At 34.1% G+C, this 22,729-nt stretch overlaps 1 protein-coding gene across 1 annotated transcript in view; it reads left to right on the forward strand.

Moving 5' to 3' along the window:
* BMT2 (base methyltransferase of 25S rRNA 2 homolog) overlaps positions 1 to 22,729 on the forward strand; it is an 87,121-nt gene that overhangs the window by 51,085 nt on the left and 13,307 nt on the right. Inside the window, exon 4 of the mRNA XM_004269878.3 lies at positions 17,016 to 17,130. Within this exon, the coding sequence (XP_004269926.1) occupies positions 17,016 to 17,130 (115 nt within the window). The remainder of the gene's footprint in view (positions 1 to 17,015; positions 17,131 to 22,729) is intronic.

A 22,729-nucleotide genomic window follows, 5' to 3' on the forward strand; every position in this document is an offset into this window, starting at 1 on the left:
TCTATAAAGATGATTAATGGTCATGATGAATACCTCCGATGTCCAGAAAAGATAATGTTCAAGTCATTTTTAAGAAGACAGGTAAGAATATATTAACTCTTAAAAGATTTCCATTACATATAAAATATATTGTCACTCAAGCACTAGATCCTTGCCTTTAAAGAATCATGCCCTATCACAAAATTTTGAGTTGTTAAAAAATACTGAAGTGTAGGTTACCAACAAATTGTTTATTTCATAAATAACAGGTGAGAAAGTTGAAATAAACAGTATTTTTAAAATTTATTTTATTTGAGAAAGTTGAAATAAACAGTATTTTTAAAATTTATTTTATTTATTTATTTTTGGCTGCATTGAGTCTTCGTTGCTGCGCGCGGGCTTTCTCTAGTTGCAGTGAGCGGGGGCTACTCTTTGTTGTGGAACGCGGGCTTCTCATCACGGTGGCTTCTCTTGTTGCGGAGCACAGGCTCTAGGCCCACGGGCTCAGTAGTTGTGGCTTGCGGACTCTAGAGCGCAGGCTCAGTAGTTGTGGTGCATGGGCTTAGTTGCTCCGCTGCATGTGGGATCTTCCCAGACCAGGGCTCGAACCTGTGTCCCCTGCATTGGCAGGCGGATTCTTAACCACTGCGCCACCAGGGGAGCCCTAAACAGTATTTTAAAATATCACTTAGGACAAGGTCATGAGTGAATATAAATCTGCATTTCAATTAACTTTATAATTTTGAATTTTTCCAATTTCTTGCCAGATCTGATTTAGTCTTTTTTTTTTTTTTGCTTGCTTCAGTCTAGCTAAGAAATGTTTTTACTAGGAATCGAAGTGTCAGATCTGTTTTGTTTTGTTTGGTTTGTAACTCCCTTGCGTTTCCATTTTTAGATTATCTTCAACCTTTAAGCTTCTTTTTTTCCTTTTTTTTTTTTTTGCGGTACGCGGGCCTCTCACTGTTGTGGCCTCTCCCGTTACGGAGCACAGGCTGTGGACGCACAGGCTCAGCAGCCATGGCTCACGGGCCTAACCGCTCCGCGGCATGTGGCATCTTCCTGGACCGGGGCACGAACCTGTGTCCCCTGCATCGGCAGTCGGACTCTCAACCATTACACCACCAGGGAAGCCTCAACCTTTAAACTTCTTTGCCAGGAATCTTGATAAGCTAGTCTTTCATGAGGCTTAGTTTAATTAAAATCAATAATTCAGTCATCTATTGACTTACCTGGGAGCAAGGAAACTCAATATATTGTGGTATGCTGCTAGGGAACAAATAGCAGGGATATGCCACTGGTATTTCTCCGTGTTTTGGAACTCCTTCTCATCTCTCAGGTAACCCTACACAAAAACAGGAAGCTTGACCACCAGATACAGGGATTCTTTTGGGGAGTGTGTATTAGTTAGTGTTTTCCAGAGGAATAGAACCAGTATAGTATGTGGGTGTGTGTAGAGGATCAGAGATTTAAGGAATTGGCTCACATGATTATAGGGACTGGCAGGTCCAAAATTGCAAGGCAGGAAAGCGGGCTAGAGACCCAGGGAAGTGGTAATGTTGCATCTTGAGTCTAAAAGTAGTCTGGAGGCAGAATTCCCTCTTCCTCATGTGACCTTAGTCTTTTTTCTGGTAAGGTTACTAATCCATTGATTAAGATGGGAAGATTATCTGGGTAGGCCTAATCTAATCACATGAGCCCTTAAAAACACAGAATTTTTTCCAAATGCAACAGAACAGGAGGGGAAAAGGAGGGTATCAGGGAGATTTGAAGCATGAGAAGGATTCAGTATGCTGTTGTTGGCTTTGAAAATGGGGTGGGCCATGAGCCATGGTATACAGGTGGCCTCTAGAAGCTGAGCAGACAGCCAGCAAGAAAACAGGGCTCTCAGTCCTACATCCACATGGAACTGGTTTCTGCCAACAGCCTGAATGAGCCTAGAAATGGATTCTTCCCTCACAAAACTCTTAAATGAGAGCCTAGGCCTGCTGAAACCTTGATTTCAGCTTTATTACACCTGGAGCAGAGTACCAGGCAAGCATACCGGAACTTCTAACCTATAGAATTAGGTTGTATTTTAAAGTTAGCTTTGTGGTAGTTTATTATATAGTAATAGAAAACTAATACATATGACTAACTTGTATTCAAAATGAAGAACTACATTTATAGTATATATTTCCATAGCATATTTATTTTATGCATGGACAACTGTTAATTTGTATCCAAACTGCTACTTCCTTCTATGCTAAACGTAGTGAGCATAATTGTTAAAAGCTCAGGCTGCTGAGTTAGACAGATTTAATTCCACCTGAAATCACTTACTAGCATATGACCTTCCATGTGTTATTTAACTTCTCTAAGCCTCATTCCCCTCATCTATAAAATGAGAGTAGTAGTACCTACTCGTAAGAATTTTACATTGCCGATATAGTGACCATTGTTACATGATTACACTGATCACCATGATGGCAACACAAAGAATGTTGTCAATAAGAGCGTGAATCTGGGCATTCATGTGAAACCATGCTGAGATCTTTTCACTTAATTTTTTATACCCTTCTCTGATCTCTGTATATGGATTTTCTGGGTCATCCTTTCAGTTTTTTTCAGATGTTTTGCTTAAAAACTAGATATCCATGCCTTTCTCATGAATCCCTATCTCGTCTCAAAAGTTTCCCAGAGAAGTTCTGTAAAATAAGTAATACATAATTTGAAAGGGAGTTTGTCAACAAAATAAATTTGGACATTAAAATTAAATTGAGTTTCTTAATTGTAGAGCTATTATATGGTTACGTGCCTGTAGCTCTTCAAAAAGAGACAATATTTTCCACATTCATTGACCTATTGACATAGAAGCGACTTGCAAGACTATTTCGTGAAATGCACTTTGGGAAAAACTGTCCCTTCAGATATAAATCAACTCCATGAGCTAACTCTTGTTTTCTCTTTTCCTCTTAAAGCCTGACTTCATCTACTTAGTGCAGATTATTTAGCCTATAAACAACCTTTACTCACACACTTAATCTCCCTCCAATATATTTTTTGTTCTTTACTACCAAAATATGGAGGGGAAGCTGTTGTCTGGCTTTACACATTGCCATCAAAATCAATAATTGTTAGCGTCATTTCAGGGATTTGTGATACATATAGAAATGAAATGGATTATGTACAATGCTAAGAACGAGTTGCTAAATAAATGATAATAAACCAAGTCATCAGAGTCAGAAGTTTTCTATTTTAACTGGTTTTTTTTGCTGTTCCTTGAAGGAATGATTGAGACAAGAGGATAGGTGGAACTAAGGATTTTTATATGATCCAAGGTATCTAGTAATAAATTTTCCCCACTTATTTGTCATCTATCAGCCCTAAAATTTGGCTTTAGAAAAATTTCCATATATATGACTGTCATGAATTCAGAGTCAGAGTGACAGTGCTGTTGTTTTACATACTAACTCTCAAAAATGCATTTTCTTCTTGTTTTTTCTTCTCAAAAAGATAAGATATGGAAATCTAATTTCTCCCTTCCTCTACATCAAACCAGCAGGGATAATTAATAAGGCCTAGATCATTGATTTCAACCATTTTAACCATAGAACCTTTTCTTCAGAGGAAACATTTTATGGTACGCTCAAAGGGTATATAAGTTGTAGCCTCCAGATATCTCCCATACCTGCCTTTGTTGGCCCTTGAATGGACTCTGGAAAATACCTACAGCTTTGTAGAGAGCACTTTGAAAAACTGTTGTAAACTGCATACTTGGGTAAATATTGCCAGATTTTCTTATGTAATGAGCAAAAAATTTTACTTAGAGTTTACAGCTCCCTCTTAATATGTCTTGAGGAGTTCAAGATGCTGTTGTTGACACTGGCAGCATGCCAGACAGAAAATTTTGTAGGAAATAAAATCCTGCATTTCCTTACTAAACTCCTTAACCAGTGGATGGGAATTGAGGGGGAGAGAGTAAAGAAATGTGATGTTTTACTATAACTGTTTTGGAAAAGAGAACAAAGACAATATTGAGTAAACACCAACATGGGAAATTTAAATAGAAAGTTATCATTTGACCAGCCTATACATGTTTTTTACATATAAGATTTTTTTCTTAACACTTCTGAAAAACTGCAAATGAAGTTAGAAGACTATGAATTCTTAAGTTTTAAAAATCTTTTTAAATAATACAATTTTAAGATTCTCTGCGTAAATCTGTCTAAAGAAGCAAAATGAAAATTTACTGAGGAATGTAAATGAACATTTGAAAGAGGCATTAAAATGTAGAGGAAGCATTACAAACTTTCTAGCTAAACTTTGTTTTCTAATCAGTATGTTTTATCACTTTACAGAATGTAAATAAGTGAGTGCATATATGCTGAAATTAGGAACCAATCTAACTGTATTTCATTAGCTGTCCTTTAGAAAACCATTTGTTTCCTGACTAGTCAGACTGTTGACCTGTTATAAAGATTTTCCTGATCAGAAAAACTAATTTTTTCCAAATATTTGCCTTACCAACATTAGTAAATTCAGCCATTTCTTTTTGTTTTGTTTCTCATAAGGTATAATGACTTTTTTTTTCTTTTCCTTGATCTCTTTGGAATCACATTTTACGTGTCAAAAAAAGGCTTTAAAATCTAAGGCTTACATACAGCCTAGTGCACATTTAGAAAAATGTGTTTAAATGCCCCAGAGTAGTCTCCAGAGAACACTAACATGTTCCAACAGTGCTGCCGTAGACCACAAAATTTATTACAACTGTTTAATGAAGTTACAACTCCTACATTTCGCATTTCTTTTAAACATTCTTAATGGTGGCAGATTGTCTATTGTGGTTGAGTTTGATGTTAATTTTTGGAGAGATGTTTCAGTAGAAAATGATATAGCTGTAATAAGTCTTAGGTTGCTATGGGAAGAGGGATAAAGCATGAAAAGTATAATCTGAGAAGGGCTATCTGAGAGTTACAGGTGTCTTGGAAGGGATTTAAAGAGCACATCCTAACAAAGAATGCTAAACGTTAACTCAGAGAGGAGTTCACAAATATTACTTTATTAATCTAGCTCATATCCTGACTGTGTATGTAAATACTAACTACTCTAAACTGAAGTGAAAAATAATTATACTTTAATAGTATAGTTCAGGGATATAGGACCATGTCTATTTTTGTCATCAAAGTCCAGAAATTTTTTGTAGGCAACTGAGGCAGCTTTCTGGAAAGAAGAAGGAGACAGAAGACTATCTCCTTGGTAACTTTTCTGTTCCCATGAAGACCAACTGTGCTTCTTAAAGTTGAATTCCATGAGCTATCTTTTCATATTTAAAATAAATTTGACTTTACTTAAGCTAGTTTAAGTGGTTTTCTGTTCCTTGCAACAAAACTATACCAGACCAAGACAATGATTCTATAAAACTTTATCTTCATCATCACTGCCTATACATGGAAACTCAGATAATCCAAGCAGAGTCTGTGAACCACCCTGAATTATATAAAAATGTGATTTGTGTATCATATGTGTATTGTTGTCTAGGGGGAAAAGGCCATAGATTTCATCAAATACTCAAAGAAGTTTGTTACCCAAAAAGATTAAGAACTATTGGTAGAGAGCCTCATGCAGAGGCATCCTAAGTGACAGAGTCCCTTTCCATTTTGCCTCCATGTTGAGGCAGTGAAAGACTTTGATTCATTATTGTTGCATCTGACAGTGCCATAATTATGCCAGTTTTTATCCTATATATGGAACGTTGAAAAAGATGCCCCTTAGAGCTTTGCTGCTATTAGATGTCTATTAACAATCTGACAAAATAGATTTTCATGAAATTTGGACCTCAGGAAAATTCACTAGGTAGTAATTTTTTTAAGAAGTCTTAGTTTTTGTTTATTTGATTATTTTCAATGGGACATTGATACAGGCAGGTTTCAAATCTGCAAGGGGGTGGTATTCTATCAAGAACTGATCTAGAATTTTAGAATTAGAATGGCCTTTCATTTTACAGATGAGGAAACTGAGACGCAAAAAAGGGTAAGTAAAATTTCTAAGGTCACTTGGTAGTAAAGCAGAAGTGAAGATAGAGTTCTGTTGACTGTCTCCAGAGCCTTTTTTTTTTTTAACTGTACCAAACTTTTGATAATTATTACTTCCTTACTCCTTGTCCCCATCTATGATGCATAGTCAACTCATTTAATGTTTATACAACACTATGAAGAAGGTGCTGTTACTGGCATTTTAGTAACTACTTCTTCTGGGGAAATTTTCTTGGGGAAATTACATTGTGAATGTTCTATTAAAATATGTAAGTCAGTTTGAAAAATAGTGCCATATACATATATGTACTTATTCATGGTAGTGGAATTAGATTTCTAGTCTTGGATAAATCAATGAAAGAGCCATTTCAGATAATATTCTTCTCTGTTTTCTAGGAAATATGTTTAGAGGCTTTTTTGTTTGTTTGCTTGTTTTTAAAATTCAAAGTTTTAAAAATGTTAAGGGCAAAAAGAACAAAAAATTGTCACTCTGGACTTAAAAACTACAATACAGTGAAATCAGTTACCGGACATTTCAAAAGGCACTTTATGAGTTTCACAGATTTTATGGAAAGTCCACACCTACTTGGAAACATGTACCTTTGCACTTACTATGCTTTCTGACTGGAATGACAGTCACCTACCTCAACAGTCCTTCCCTTTATTCTTCACCCCCCATTTCCCATTTTCTCCTGGGAGAAGCCTGCTTATCCTGCAGGTCCCAGATATGGATTTCCCTTCTCTTCTACCAGTGTTCTTCTGCTCCTATAACATTTTATACACTCCTTTACTATACAGTCATTGCATTGTTTTCATGTTGTATTTGCATGTGTGTCTTCTTTACTGAACTGAATTACTTGGGAATCTCAAGCTCCTAAAAAGAGGTAGACAGGTACAATAAGTATTCAATAAGTATTTGTCAAGTTATAGTTATGTATACATTTAAAGTATTTTTAAAAATGATACTAAAGCTATTCAGGTTTTTGTAGAAGATTTGAAATACTGTTTTGATGAATAATTTCAAATTAAAACAACTTCTAAGCTAAGATTAAACAGTCTTAACTATATATTTATGATTATAGCTATTTAGTATAAACTTGAAAATTTCCTTCCAAAATCTAATCTTATTTTTGATTTTAGAACCTTGAGGCTTCAGACTTACATTTCCACATCAAAACTTAGAGCGTACGATCTGACAAAGATTTTGTTTTGTTTTTGTGTTGTGAATGAAAGGTATTCTGAAATATAATTTGGGTGCCAGGATACTGGAATTTCAAGATCTTTCAGCTTCAGTGAGGAAGAGTAGTTTGTTGGTACTATTGAGAAAAAAAAGAAAAACGCCCTATTATACTGTTTAAGTATTTCTTTTGTTAAATGAATTACTCTTACTTTGCTGAGGCCAATGTTTTGAATTCCAGATACCTAACCACCACCTTACCTATCATTTAACTTGCAAATAAAATGGGCTTTTCCTCCAAGTAAATTTATAATATGAGAATTTGCATAAGTAGTAATGTTTGTTGCTTAATTTTAAAGTATTGGTGCTTCAAATACAGAAATATAGGTGCCAGGATTTAGTCATTATCAATAAAAATCATCTTGATGTGAAAGTAGTCCTTATAAATTTTATTTATTTTGGACTATGGGATTACAAATCCCATAAGAATTTATTAAGGGTAAACCTGAGAGAGACCAGGATAGCTTTTACATAGTATTAACGTAAAAGACTTGCTTATTTCTCTTGCAGAAAAATTTGAAATAGTGATTAAAATGAGAAAATTGGGTAATTCAATGTCATTTTAGTCATATCTGTATTTGGCATTTTAACTATGAAGTCTGTCATATAAGGTCACTTAAGGTTGGTTCTCTGGCCTTTTTTGATTAAGAAACTTCAAAGTCATTTGATAGATTATTCAGAGGATATTTTTGCTCTTAGCACACCTAGTGTATTCACATAATAAGTATTTTCATATCTGTGAATAATAATGAAATACTTCTTATACTCCTTTTATAATTATTGACTCTTTTTGTCACAGACTGATTTTATGCTGACCAACTAGACTAAATTAATTTTATCTGTTTATATATTTACTTTGAAAGTTAACTAGAATATGCTAGCAGGATATTCTAACTAATCTCTCAAACTTGAAAAGAATAATTTTTTAAAAATGTTGGATAAATCTTAAAAACACCAAAGAATTGGTAGGGCCAAATGCAAATGCTGGCAGGAACCCAGAAAGGGAGGCAGAGCACAAAGCTTCTTTAGCCTTGAGAGCATTTTTCCAAACTGCAGACTTCAACTTTAGTTTTTATACTCGACTGGTTGGAGCTTCAACTCTGAAAATTACTTTCTCAGTTTAAGGGTGAACCAGAATAAATCTACCCCGTTCGTCCACAGCATGACAGACTCTGACAAGTTGAAACTACAGGACATCCTAAACATAAACTCCTAAATTCACATCACAAGGGTGGTCCAAAAAACTTTAAACCCTGTTTATTTGGTTGAAAGTGGTCCGGCACTGGTGGTATCCCAGATTGCCTGACAGAGCAAAAATGAATACTTCTGCTCAAAGAAACTTCGTAAATAATTTTTTAAGAAAAACATCTCACAGTAAGAAGTAATTATGAAGCATGTATGGAAACAAGGAACCATGATCTAAAATCAGCACGTATCAAGAATAGATATTTAAAGGCCTCAGACACTAGAATTATGAGTCACTGTTTATAAAATAATATTTTAAAAATAAAAGAATGCTTGAAAGTTTCTGAAGGAACTAGAAACTTTAAGAACCTACAAGCCATTTGGAAAGCCAAAATTAAAAAGAAAACTTCTAGAGATAAAAAATAAAATAATTAAAATAACTCAGTGTATGACATGAATTAAAGAGGAAATTATTGAACTGAGTGAGACAGAGTAAATGAAATTATCCAGAATGCCACATATGGACAAGGAAAAAAAATAATAATGAATTAAAATGGTTAAAGACACAGAAGATAAAATAAGGTTTAACTTCTTAATGGAGTTGCAGAAGGAGAGAAAAGAATGGGAGAGAGAAATCTCTTACTAAAAGAAATTCTAGAGGTGTATTTCAAGCAGAAAGAAAATGACCCCAGATGGAAAGTCTGAAGTGAAAGAAAGAATGAACAACAACAACAACAACCGAAAAGGTAAATACGGACAAACATTTATAAAACAGAATACACAAAAAGACTAACATAACCACACAACAGAATTGTGGTCTCAAGCATTTGTATGGTTTGAGAGAAGGCTAAGATTATTCAATAGTTAAGTATATATTTTTCTAAAAGAACAAACTATAAATTTTTGAAATCAGTAAAATGAAACAATATGGAATTATTAAAATTTAAAAGGAAAAATCTAAAACCAATTCTCAACCTTGGCTTACACAATACATTCACTTGGGAAGCTTTTAAAAACCCTAATGCCCAGGCTCCATCCTAAACCAATTAAATCAGAGTCTTTAAGTAATTTTGAAGCTCCCAGGGTGATTCTACAGAAAGCAAGGAGCAGAGGAAAAGAAACGTAGAACAGATAGAGCAGATAGAAGGTGCAAGGTAAGGTACTATATATAAATCAAAATATGTTGGTAAATCACTTTAAAAGTAAATGATCTAAATACTCTAATTAAAAGAAATTTTTTATTGTCATAAAAATCCAGTTTATGTTGCTTATGAGAGACATATCCAAAATATAATATGGTAGAATAAATATAATTTCTAGAGATAAAGTATATTTCTCATAATAATAAAAGGTGTGATTTAACAGGAGAATATGTGTTTAATTTGTACGTGCCTAATAGTATAGCTTCAATATACATAAAGCAAAAATTGACAGACAAACCTACAGTTGTTTTGAGGAGGTTTGTTTTTTTTTTCCCCAGCATTAAAGTTTGATAAGTTTCAAAACTCTAAGGGAGATTTTAAGAGTAGTACAACCAATACCCTCATTTATGTTTGTTACCAAGATTCATTAACAGTTAATATTTTGCTACATTTACTCCATAAATCTGTGTGTGTATATATAGACACATTTTTCTTTTTGTTTCTTTTCTGAACCATTTGAGTTACTTCAACATTAAATACGTTATCATGTATCACCAAAGACTGAGGACATTTTCCTACATAACCACAGTACAGTTGTCATCACATTCAGGAAATTTAACATTGATATAGTTACATGTTTACATAGTTCACATTTGAATTTTCCAGATTGTTCTAATAATGTTCTTTATAACTGTGGGTTGGTAGTTTGATCCAAGATCCAATCAAATATTATATATTGTATTTAGTTGAATATCTCTTAGGCTTGATTAATCTAGAAAATTCCCCATGATAGATCCATGTTAAACATTTTTGATAGATATAGATGATACTGTGTTCTCAGTATATCACTAAGAGGGCATATGTCAGTTTGTCCCATTATCATTCATGTTAAGTTTCATCATTTGACTAAATTGGTATCCTCCAGATTTCTTCACTGTAAAGGCACTTTTAATCTCTAATCTGTTGGGTTATACGTGAAGATCGAGACAATTTCCTGTTCCTTGACAATTTTCACTGTAACTTTAACATGGTCTTGCCTGAGTCAAGTTTTGTTTCGGTTTTTTTTTTTTTACTATAATAGTTGGAAATAGGTGATTTTTCTATTTCTAGCTTGCTTACACATTCATTGGTTGGTATTCTTCTATAAAGAAAAACTTTCCCTTTTCCCCTCTTTTTTAAAGTTCTGTAGACTGATAGATTTTTTAAAAAATTCAGTGTGTTATAATTCATTCCTATCATTATTATGATGCTAAAATCATCTCAAATTAGGCCAGTGGAAACTCCTGTAAGCTAGCTCCTTTGACCTTTTGGTATATTCCTATTAGTTTTTGAGCGTTACCTTACTTTCTTGTACAACAAGATAGTTGAAGCTCACCTTGTACTTTCTCTGCTTCAACCCTGAAATAAGCCTTCCTGTAAAAAGTTCAGATTCCTTTTAGCAAGGGACCAAATTCTGGCATTAGGTATCCTCACTGCTACTGGGGTGTTATTGCATCTACACCCTTTCATATGAAACCTCTAATTCTAGTCTATCTCCGAAGGATTCTTTCTCTCCTTTCCCTCATTCTGAATTTGTATCTCCCAGCAACTTTAGTTTATTTCCCTATTTGCTCAGCCCTTCAATACACACAAAATAGTTTTTAAATGGCTGCAGTAGTACCACAACAACATACTAAGTAAAATTCAGGATTTCTTTGCAGTTTTTTGTCCTTAAAATTTCACCCATTGATATGATTATAATCAGAATACTGTGTTCATAATTATTTAATTTCAATAACTATTATTTCAAATCAATTTATGGCGATCTTTATCTGCTTCTTTAAAAAAAAGTTGGAAGATTTTTAACACACCTTCTCAATAACAGAGAGCAAGCATTCACAGTGAGTAAGACTGTAGAGGATTTGAACAACATAATTAACAATCTAATAGCCATATATAGAATAGTGTACCCAAAAGCTACAAAGTAATATTCTTTCAAGCATACAGGTAACATTTATAAAAATGTTTTTTAAAAAATTGTGAATTTAAAAAATTATATTAAATATTTAAGGTATTATTTAATTTATAAAAATTTATAAGTCAAATGTTAGTAAGATTCAAAGGGTTGAATTATGTAGACAATGCTATTAAGCTAAAAATTGGTACCAAATTGCAATAAGGAAATACCCAAAGGTTTAGAAATTAGTAAATAACCTTCCAAAAAAAAAAATCCATTAGATGAAAATTTATAATAAAAATTAGAAAATATTTTCAACTAAATAATAATGATACTTTTTGTGAAGAAATTTTTTGTCAAAAGTTACAAATGTGCTTTTTATTAAAACTTGTGGATATAGCTAAAGCATCACTTAAAGGAAAATGTATAGCTTAAATGCATATATTATAAAGAAAAGCTGAAACTAGTGAACTAAGAATCTATCTCAAGAAATTAAAGATACCTCAGCAAATAAGGCCCTTTCCCCTCCAAAAAAAAATGAAAAGGAAATAGTAAAGAGCAGGAAGATAGAAAAAGTCAGAGATAAAAGTTGGAATTTTGTAATAACATTAAAGAAATTAAATCAGTGATTAAAGATCTCAGAAATAAAACTCCAGGCCTAAATGGCTTTACCAGCGAGTTCTAGTAAACATTTAAGGAAAAATGAATTCTGTTCTTACACATACTCTTTAAAAATAGAATGAAAGGAGTTATCCCACACTCATCTTAAGAGTCTAGCATAACCTTGATATTAAAACCCATCATGGACAGTACTAGCACAGAAAATTATAGTCTGATCTCACTTATGAACATAGATGCAAAAATCCATACACACACACACAGAGTTTATCCTAATTATTCAGAAATTCCATATCTGCAAATTCACCTACTCACTAAAATTCAACTCCAAGGTGAGTACTCATGGCATTTTCAGACTCATTTGTGGACATGCTGAGGGTGGTGAAAAATTTGTCATCTGACACACACCTTCCCAGCTGAAGTTGAACAATGCAAGCTCTGCCTTATTGTTTCAGCTCTCAAGTATAAAAATGTCCCATTTTCAGTCTATTTAATATCACATTTTTTGTGCTTTATTGATTTTACGTTTATTTTTTAAATTTTATTTTTTGCTGCATTGGGTCTTCATTGCTGCGCGGGGGCTTCCTCTAGTTTCGGCAAGCGGGGACTACTTTGTCGTGATGCGGGGACTACTTTGTCGTGATGCGGGGGCTACTTAGTTGCGATGCGCAGGCTTCTCATTGCAGTGGCTTCTCTTGTTGCAGAGCACGGCCTTTAGGCGGGCGGGCTTCAGTACTTGTGGCTCGTGGGCTCTAGAGCGCAGGCTCAGTAGTTGTGGCACATGGGCTTAGTTGCTCCGCGGCATGTGGGATCTTCCCGGACCAGGGCTTGAACCCGTGTCCCCTGCATTGGCAGGTGGATTCTTAATCACTGCGCCACCAGGGAAGCCCTATTTTGCTTTAAAAATGGCCCCTAAGCATAATGTTAAAGTTCCATCGAGCCTGTTCTAAGCACAGGAATGCTGTATTATGCCTTACAGAGAAAATAGTGTATTAGATATGCTTCCCTTAGGCATGAGTTATAATGGTGTTGGCTGTGAGTTCAGTGTTGATGCATCATAATACATATTAAATAAGTTACCTTTAAACAGAAATACACATAAATCCAGGTTATGTGTTGCTCTGGTGTTGAAAGTATTGTAACCAGAGGCCTAGTCTTGTATTTTCCTTAGGAGCATGGTTTAGTGATCGTGGTGACCTTATAGACCAGACCCATCACAAATAGAACCAACTGTATATACATATATAAAACAAATCCTTTAAGTTATGAAGACAGTAATTTATCAAAACCAAATTAGATTCTTCCCAATAAGGCAAGATTGATTTAACACTACAGAATTAATGAGTATACTGTATCACATAAACAGATCAAAGAAAAGTCATATCTCAGTAGCTGAGTACATTTGATAAAATCTAACATAGATTTGTGTGAAATTTTTTTTTAAAAGGAGCTAGCAAAATATAAAAGTAGCTTCATCAGCTTTATCAAGGATTCTATATAAAACCTGCAACAGTCATTATATTTAATGGTGAGTTATACATTAATGGTGAACATTATACTTAATGTTCCCTCTGAGACTGGAAACAAAATAGTACCTGCTTGTATTAGTCCTGTTTAATATTGTATTAGAAGTCCTGGGCAAAGCAGCGAGGCAAAAAATAGATGGGTGGGTGGGTGGATGGATAGATAAGAAAAGAAGAAATAATATTATTTTTCACAGATTATGTAACTACGTACCCAGACTAGAATACCCCAAATAATATACAGATAAGCAGTTGAGATAACAGGAATTTAGTAATGTTGCTGGATACAAATCATTGTACAAAACTGAATTGCATTTCTGTAACCAACAATGAAAAATCAAATTTTAAAAAATAACAAGGTTTATCCATAGGGGAAAAGCAATAACAGCACCAAAAAATATGAGTTAACAAGAAATACAAATCCAACAAAATATACATGGGACCTTTTAAGAGAAATTGTTAAAGCTATTGAGAGACAATGAGGAACTAAATAGATGGAGAACTATGCCATGTCCATGGATTAAAAGAGTCCATATTGTAAAGACGTTAATTCTCCCAAATGATCTTTAGATTCAGTGCCACTCTAATCAAAATCACAATGGGATGTGTTGTATAAAGGTACTATCACACAGCCATGTACATGAATTAACTACAGAAACACAAATGACACAAACTTAATATTAAATGAAAGAAGAAAGTCACAAAAGCAAATGTGTAGTGTAAAACTAAACTATGTTATTCAGAAGACAGTCATAGGTAGCAAGACTATAAAAGGAAATCAAGGGAACGATTATCACTAAAATTAGGATAGTGGCTACCATTACAGAAAGGGGTAGGGGATGTCGTCAGGGAGGATCCTGTTTCTACGGTGCAGGCAATGTGTTATTTCTTGACCTGGGTGATAATTACTTGGATATTCTGTTCACTTTGTGATTAGTCTTTAAACTAAATATATGTTGATGCAAAAAAAAATTACAGAGCTCAACCAAAGAATTTGAAATGGATTAAGTGTATTACTGAGAGTTAATGTTATTAAGTTAATCCATGATATTAAGTTATTGGTAATTATATTTCAAAGTTGAATTAAGTTGAATGATTTGGAATACTCCATCCAGGTAGAAAGGTTAATTTCTAAGAAGCACTTTTTTAAAGACTATCAGAAATTTTTTGTTACCCAATTTACTAGAGTCTACCAGTATTCTGCTTTTACTATGTTCAGGAAGATAGTAAAATTCTGCTTCTACCATGTTCAGGAAGATCATTAGGGGACAAACCACAAAAGATTTTATATATAACATGATATTAATAGCTAACAATGAGATCTACCACTTTTTGAGCGTTTACCATGTACCAGATACTAGGGCAAGAATTATAAACGCATAATCTCATTTAATCCTAGAAACGACTCTTAAGTGTGGGTACCATTGTTGTCCCCATATCACACAGGTAAAGGGCAGAATCAGGTTTTGATTTTAGTCTCTCTTATTCCAGAACTCTTGTTCTTAACCATAGCCCCACATAAGGATTAGAATGGCAATCTAGTAGTGTACTTAGTATTACATGTTGTTATAGATTCATTTATTCAAACTGGTTATGATTTAAGTATTCAAATTTGTTAATTTAGCAGTAAATGTCAGCTATATGCCAGGCATTTCAAGGTACCTATCTACTGGATCTTTTGCTCTGTTTAGCAACTTGGAACCTATACCACAGTAGTTCGCTGGCCTCCTTCTTCCTTAGAGCTAGTGTATTGTGATATTTCAAGTATCACTAAACTTAATTCAACTTTACAGATGATTATTTGTTATACACATCACCCAAACTACATAATAATCTACTTCCTGATTTGGCTGCAGTACAGAAAATTACCTTTTGAGCCCTAGGATCAGCTCTTGTTGCTGAGGGAGTTTCTAGCTATTCCTTTTATTTCCTTATACCCTCATAACCCCTTCTTTGGATGAGTTCTTAAATAAAATTTGGTTGACAAAAATCTTTTAATTGGTTCATATTGTTTTTATGGTACTATAAAATGCCATGTACTGTATTAAACAGGTCCTGTATACAGTTTATTTATAATCAAATGGTGATTATGGTCATTTCTATAAAATGTTAGGACATCAGGCTCTTGGTAAAAAATGTAACCCCTATTTATTGTGTTCCTTTTCTGGAAAAAAAAATCAACTTTATATTATTTTATTTTGACTTACAGTGCCTTTTCCAGGAGCTTAACTACAGTCTGTAGTTTAACACCTCTCTAATGGACACTATGGCAATATGCTAGCTGAGGTAAAAGGAACAGAAGCTGGGCAGATTTTCTCTGCCCTATAGGCTTTAAAGAACCAAGATTCTGTTTTTACCCAGTTATTTCACTATATTTCTTTCCTTTATGTTTCCAGTGTCTACTCATAATTTTTTTCAGCAAAATTGTCTTAGTATCAATAAAATGGCATATGTCTTAAGTTGGTTTTTATTATTGCTTTACTTGTCTAGGACTATAGGCTTCAGACCAACAAAAATCCACTGTTTTCCTTCATCCTTATTTGCCGCTATGTAGATCCGTATTATCAATAGTTGCATTTGACTAACTTTAATGGTCATGTCCGGTTTTGTTTACCTTCTTTTTTCCTACTACTTTTGGACGCAAGGAACACTCCTGAACAAAATAAAATTTTTCATAACTTAAGAAATACTATCCTTTCATTGCTTTGCTCTTTGGTCCTTTTAAATCATTGAGACAAATTAAAGTCCAAAGACATCATTATATTGACTACTGAGAATTAATTTGTGAATGGATTCTTTCATCTACAAAGACAGTTTTCAAAGTGTGGTCTGGGGATCTGAGACCCTTCTAGGGTCTCTGTGGGGAGGAAATTATTTTCATCATAATACTAAAATATCGTTTGCCTTTTCTACTCTCATCCTCTTTTGAGTGTAGGGTTGAGTTTTCTAGAAACTTCATGGCATGTGATGTTGCAACAGCTTGAATGCAAAGCAGACGTGCGAATCCATCTGTCTTCTATTAAGCCCAACATTAGAGAGACTTGAAAAAATGTAAAACAGTAACTCATTTTTACTATCTTTCTAATCTAGACTTTCATTAGAAAGTATAATTTACATTAGCATATACTATAGTGTTATTGTTTTATAAATGAATTGATGTTTTTAAACCATTGAGTTTTAATTTCAAATATGGTATTATTGATAGAACCTGCATAAACAAAAGAGCTCTTTTAGGCCCTCAGTAATTTTTAAACATGTAAAGGGATCATGAGACCAAAAAGAGAGCCAATAATCTATACTATTTTTTTTATTCTCAAATGTTTGAATTTTTCTTATATTTTATTTCATCTTATAAAAAGCATAATGAAAATAATCTATTTTTAGGTTGCTACAAACCTCAGGAAAGATCAGATTACTTGATGTTGGCAGCTGCTTTAACCCATTTCTGAAGTTTGAAGAATTTCTAACTGTTGGCATAGACATCGTACCTGCTGTAGAGGTATGCATAGTTCTGTTTGTTTTGAGATGAATATTTTACATGTATATATACAAAGGAAAGCACTGTCTTTACACTCCTGAAATAGCAAATATATTTCTTGTGTACAAGTTGATAAGAGACTATTTCTATTCAAAACTAAAAGTATATATTAATATTAATATTAATTAATTAATTATTAATTTTAATATTAATAATATTAATTTGACCAATACCATATTTGTCTTCATTTTGTTTTGCTCCCTGTTTATCATCTATCATTTCAATCAAGAAACTTCAGTAAGTTGCAAAGATTCCTTATTTTATTTTTTAATGCATCTCTTTCTGAAATGTACTCTGATGTAGAGCTATTATGGAATAGTGGAAAGAGCAAGGGTTTTGGAGACAGCCAAAACTTTATTAAATCCCAGCTATTTGTACTTAGTAGATTAAACAACTTTACAAAGAATGTTTCCTCTGCTTTTAAAATTAGATTTTTTTTCCCCTCAGTGACATAAGTTTATAACATTTGCCATTATACTTTTGATATGGCACCAGACACAAAAATTTTTTTTACAAATTTTTATTGCTGTAAAGAGATTGTGGTAGAGTATAAACTCAGGCTCAGAGATTTTTTTCCTCCACTGCTATATTCCCAGTACCTAGAAGAGTGCCTGGCATACTAAGTACTCATTAAATACTTCTTGAATAAAAGAATGAAATCTTATTTAACCTTGATTTGACTCTCTGAGCCTCAGTTTTCTCGTCTGTGCAGTGGGGTTTGTAATGGACTATACCTTATAAGATTGTTGTTGTGTTTACTTGAGAAAAAGTATTTAAAGCACCTAACAAAGCACCTGTTATATTGTGAGTGCTAAAGAAATGTTTGCTGTTATTATTGAAAAGTTCCTGCATGAAGAGTCAACTTTCATATGAATTTATTCTTTGATTCTTATGAGCTTGACTGTCTATATTGAATCTATGTGACTAACACTGACGAATAAGAAAATGCTAAAAGCGTTACTATTATCTCCTAAAGGTAGACAGATACTTGCTGTACGGTAAAACAGCTGTTCTTAGCTTACCACTGCAGAGAATTCCTGGGCCATTAGAAGCGATAGTTTTAAAGTGCAGGTGGATTTGTACATGGATTCTCTCCCCTTCCTTCCTCAAGACACACATTAGAGATGTCCTTCAAGGACTGGTAAGACATGATGACCATTTGATCTAAACCTAAGGCTCAAATATTAAAATATTAAGCTTATTTATATATAGGGCTATAAATTTTCAACTGTAAAGCCATTAGATAGGCAAAAGAACTACTATACATGAGTTCAGTAGTAGAATCAGACTTTGATAGTTCCAGAACCCTATAACTAATTTTAAAACAAAGGGAAGAAACTTATACTTCCAGTCGAGATGGGGTGACAGGGACCAGACTGATGCTCTTTCCCCCTGCCTGCAGCAACTAAAAAGTGGACAAAATATTCAAAATAATATACAAGAACTGGACATCAGGTAATGAAGGACAGTGATCCCCAAGAGATGGAAAACAAATGAGATGAGCCATATGGTTGCACATACAGCCTTCAGAGAGTTTCCAACGTGTGGCACAAACAGGGGATTCCCAAGCAGAGTCCAGCTGGTAGTGAGTTGTAGAGGCAGAGGTGAGAGTCCTGAGAGACCAAGACAGCTAAGGCTCATGGACAAAGTACCAAAGATATGAGAACTACACAGAGAGAAAACTCCAGGGGTCTGCAAAGAATCCTCCGTGAGTACTCAGCTGAGTACTTATCAGTACACGTCTGTGAGAAAACTACATGAGACTGGAGGAAGTACCACCTCAAAGATCTAGAGGTTATAGTGCCCAGCACACTCACACAGGCTGGAAGTAGCACCCGTTCCCACCAGCCATACTGGAAACCTCAAGAATCACAGTAGCCTGGGTAGAGTACACAGAAAAGCCTTGCATCAGTAGTGGAGAATAATTAGCCTTAGACTGAAGGCTGCTGTAGTCCCACCTAGCAAATCCTGAAACAAAAACCAAAAAGATCAAATTGTCTCCAGATAATTTAACTACATCCTAGAGCAAAGTTAGAATATTTATAGCAATACCAAGTCATCCAGGACGCAGCAAAGTAAAGTTCACCATGCCTAGCGTCCAATAAAAAAGTAATCAGCCAAGTAAAGAAGCAAGAAAATAGGACCCACAATGAGGAGGTCAGTCATCCAGCAGAGACCAACTGTGAACTGACACAGATGTTAAAATTCAGAAACAAGGACATTAAGATAGGGACATTATGACTGTATTCTGTATGAACAAAAAGTAAAGTAGAGACATGGAAGATAATTTTAAAAACCCAAATCTAACTTCTGGAGACGGATACTATGATCTATGATATGAAACATGTACTAAATGGGATTAACGGTACATTAGATATTGAAGAAGAAAAGTTAAACTGAGGACATGGCAATAGAAACTACCCAAAATTAAACTGAGATTTTTTTTTTAATGGAAAAGCATCAGCAAGCAGTGAGTTAATTTCAAATGGCCAAATATAAGCATAATTGGAGTCCCCCCAAGAAAGGAATGAAAGAAATAATGGTCAGAATTTTTCTGAACTTGATAAAAGCTAACTAATAGTAGAGCTGACCCTTAGCACCCAGGGGAATTGTTCCAGGACAGCCCACCACCACCACAGATATCAAAGTCTGTGGATGCTCAGGTCCTTAGAGTTGGCTCTTCATATCCCTGTGTTCCATGTCCACAGATACAGAGGACTAACTGTATATTTCTTGGAAAAATCCATGTATAATTGGACCTGTGCAGTTCAAACTCATGTTGTTCAAGAGTCAGTTGTAATGTAGAGTTTATAATCTATATAAAAATAAAATGTATGATAACAATAGCACAAGAGGGGAGAAAGGGAAATATACTATATGTATAGTAATAGGTTTTTATAATATATATAAAGTGGTAAAATACTATTTGAAGGTAGACTATGATAGGTTAAAGATGTAGACTATAAATTCTAAAGCAACCAGTAAAATAAAGAGTTACAGCTAATAAGCCAGCAAAGGAGATAAAATAGAATTACAAAGAAATTTCTTTAATCCAAAAGATGGCAGAAAAGGGAAGGAAACAATGAACAGATGGGAAACATAGAAAATAAATAGCAAGATCATACATTTAAACTTAAGTTTACCAATAATCACATTAAATAGATATGGCCTAAATACCCCCAATTAAAAGGTGGAAATTGTCAGATTGGATTAAAAAAAGCAAGACTCAAATATATGTTGCCTATAAGAAATGCACTTCAATTATAAACACACAAAATAGGATGTGTAAAAGAAAGACACTGTGGCACTATTACAGTCAGACAAAGTAGATGTCAGAGCAATATTACCAGCAGTAAAGATGGCCATTTCATAATGATAAAAAGTTCAATTCATCAAGAGTACAAAACAATCCTCAATATATATGCATCTAATAACAGAGCTTCAAAATACGTAAACCAAAAATTGATAAGGTAGCAATTACAAATAGACATTTATAAAATTATAGTTGAAGATTTCATTACCCCTCTCTCAATAATTGATGGAACAATTAGAACATTGGTCAAAGAAGAACTCACAAGGAAAGTTAGACCATATTTTCTTTTCTTCTTTCTTTTTTTTTTTTGCAGTATGCGGGCCTCTCACTGTTGTGGCCTCTCCCGTTGCGGAGCACAGGCTCTGGACGTGCAGGCTCAACAGCCATGGCTCACGGGCCTAGGCGCTCCGTGGCGTGTGGGATCTTCCCGGACTGGGGCACGAACCCGTGTCCCCTGCATTGGCAGGTGGACTCTCAACCACTGCGCCACCAGGGAAGCCCTAGACCATATTTTCAAATGAAGATAAATAAAAACATATGATATCAAAAACATAAGATATGCATAGGATGCCACTAAAAACACTAAAATAGTACTTAGAGGAAATTTTACAATAGTAAACACCTTTATTAGAAAAATAAGAAAGGTCTCAAAGTAATGACATCAACTTTCCAACTAGGAAAAAAACCAAACCCACATTAAATCTAAAATACAAGAAAGAAAATAATAAAGATTACAGCAGAAATCAATGAAATAGAAAACCTTTAGAAAATAGTAGGGAAAAACTGATGAAAGCAAACACTACCTCTTTGAGAAGATCAATAAAATTTATAAATCACTAGCCATACTGATTAGGAAATAAAGAGAAAGGCGTGACATCATGTATATTTTACCAATATTAAAAGAAAGGAAAATATTACAAAAAATTTTATGCCAATAAATTCCACAACTTAAGTGAAATGGTCAAACTCCTTGGAAGACACATACTGCCAAAGCTCACTCATGAAGAAATACATAACCTCAGTAGCCCTAAATGTATTAAAGAAATTTGAATTGGCAGTTAAAAACTTTCCCACAAAGAAAATTCCAGGCTCAAATGGCTTCACTTCCCAACTTATTCTATGAGGCCATTACCCCAATACCAAAACCAGAGACATTACAGAACAAAAACAACAACTTATAGACCATATCCATCATAAACATAGAAAAGTTGTCTACAAAATTCTAGCATATTGAACCGAACAGTATTTCAAAAGGGATAATACATCATGGCTAAGTTTGATTTATTCTAGGAGTATAAGATTGGTTTAATGTTAAAAAAAATAATCTATAACACCTATACAAAAATCTACTGAAAATGTATTAAAGACCTAAATATAAGACCAGATACTATAAAACACCTAGAGGAAAACACAGGCAGAACACTCTGACATAAATCGCAACAATATTTGTTTTTTGATCCATCTCCTAGAGTAATGGAAATAAAAACAAAAATAAACAAATGGGACCTAATTAAACTTAAAAGCTTCTGCACAGCAAAGGAGACCATCAACAAAACAAAAAGACACAACCTACAGACTGGGAGAAAATATTTGCAAACAATGCTACCAATAGGGATTAATCTCCAAAATATACAAACAGCTCATACAGCTTATTATCAAAAAAACAACTCAGTCAAAAAATGGGCAAGAGACCTAAATAGACGTTTCTTCAAAGAAGACATATGAATGGCCAACAGGCACATGAAAAGATGATCAGTATCACTAAGTATTAGAGAAATGCAAATCAAAACTACAGTGAGGCATCACGTCACAACAGTCAGAATGACCATCATTAAAAAGTCTACAAATAATAAATATTGGAGAGGGTGCGGAGAAAAAGGAACCCACTTACACTGTTGATGGGAATGTAAATTGGTGCAGCCACTATGGAGAACAGTATAGAGGTTCCTTAAAAAACTAAAAATAGAGTTACCATATGATCCTGCAATCCCACTCCTGGGCATATATCTGGAGAAAACTCCAATTTGAAAAGATACATGCACCCCAGTGTTCATAGCAGCACTATTTACAATAGCCAAGACATGGAAGCAACCTAACTGTCCATCAACAGATGAATGGATAAAGAAGATGTGGTATATATACACAATGGAATATTACTCAGCCATAACAAAGAATGAAGTAATGCCATTTGTGGCAAAATGGTTAGACCTAGAGATTATCATATTAAATGAAGTCAGACAGAGAACG

This window comes from Orcinus orca, chromosome 9 (genome assembly GCF_937001465.1).
Source record: "Orcinus orca chromosome 9, mOrcOrc1.1, whole genome shotgun sequence".
In the NCBI taxonomy this organism is placed as follows: domain Eukaryota; kingdom Metazoa; phylum Chordata; class Mammalia; order Artiodactyla; family Delphinidae; genus Orcinus; species Orcinus orca.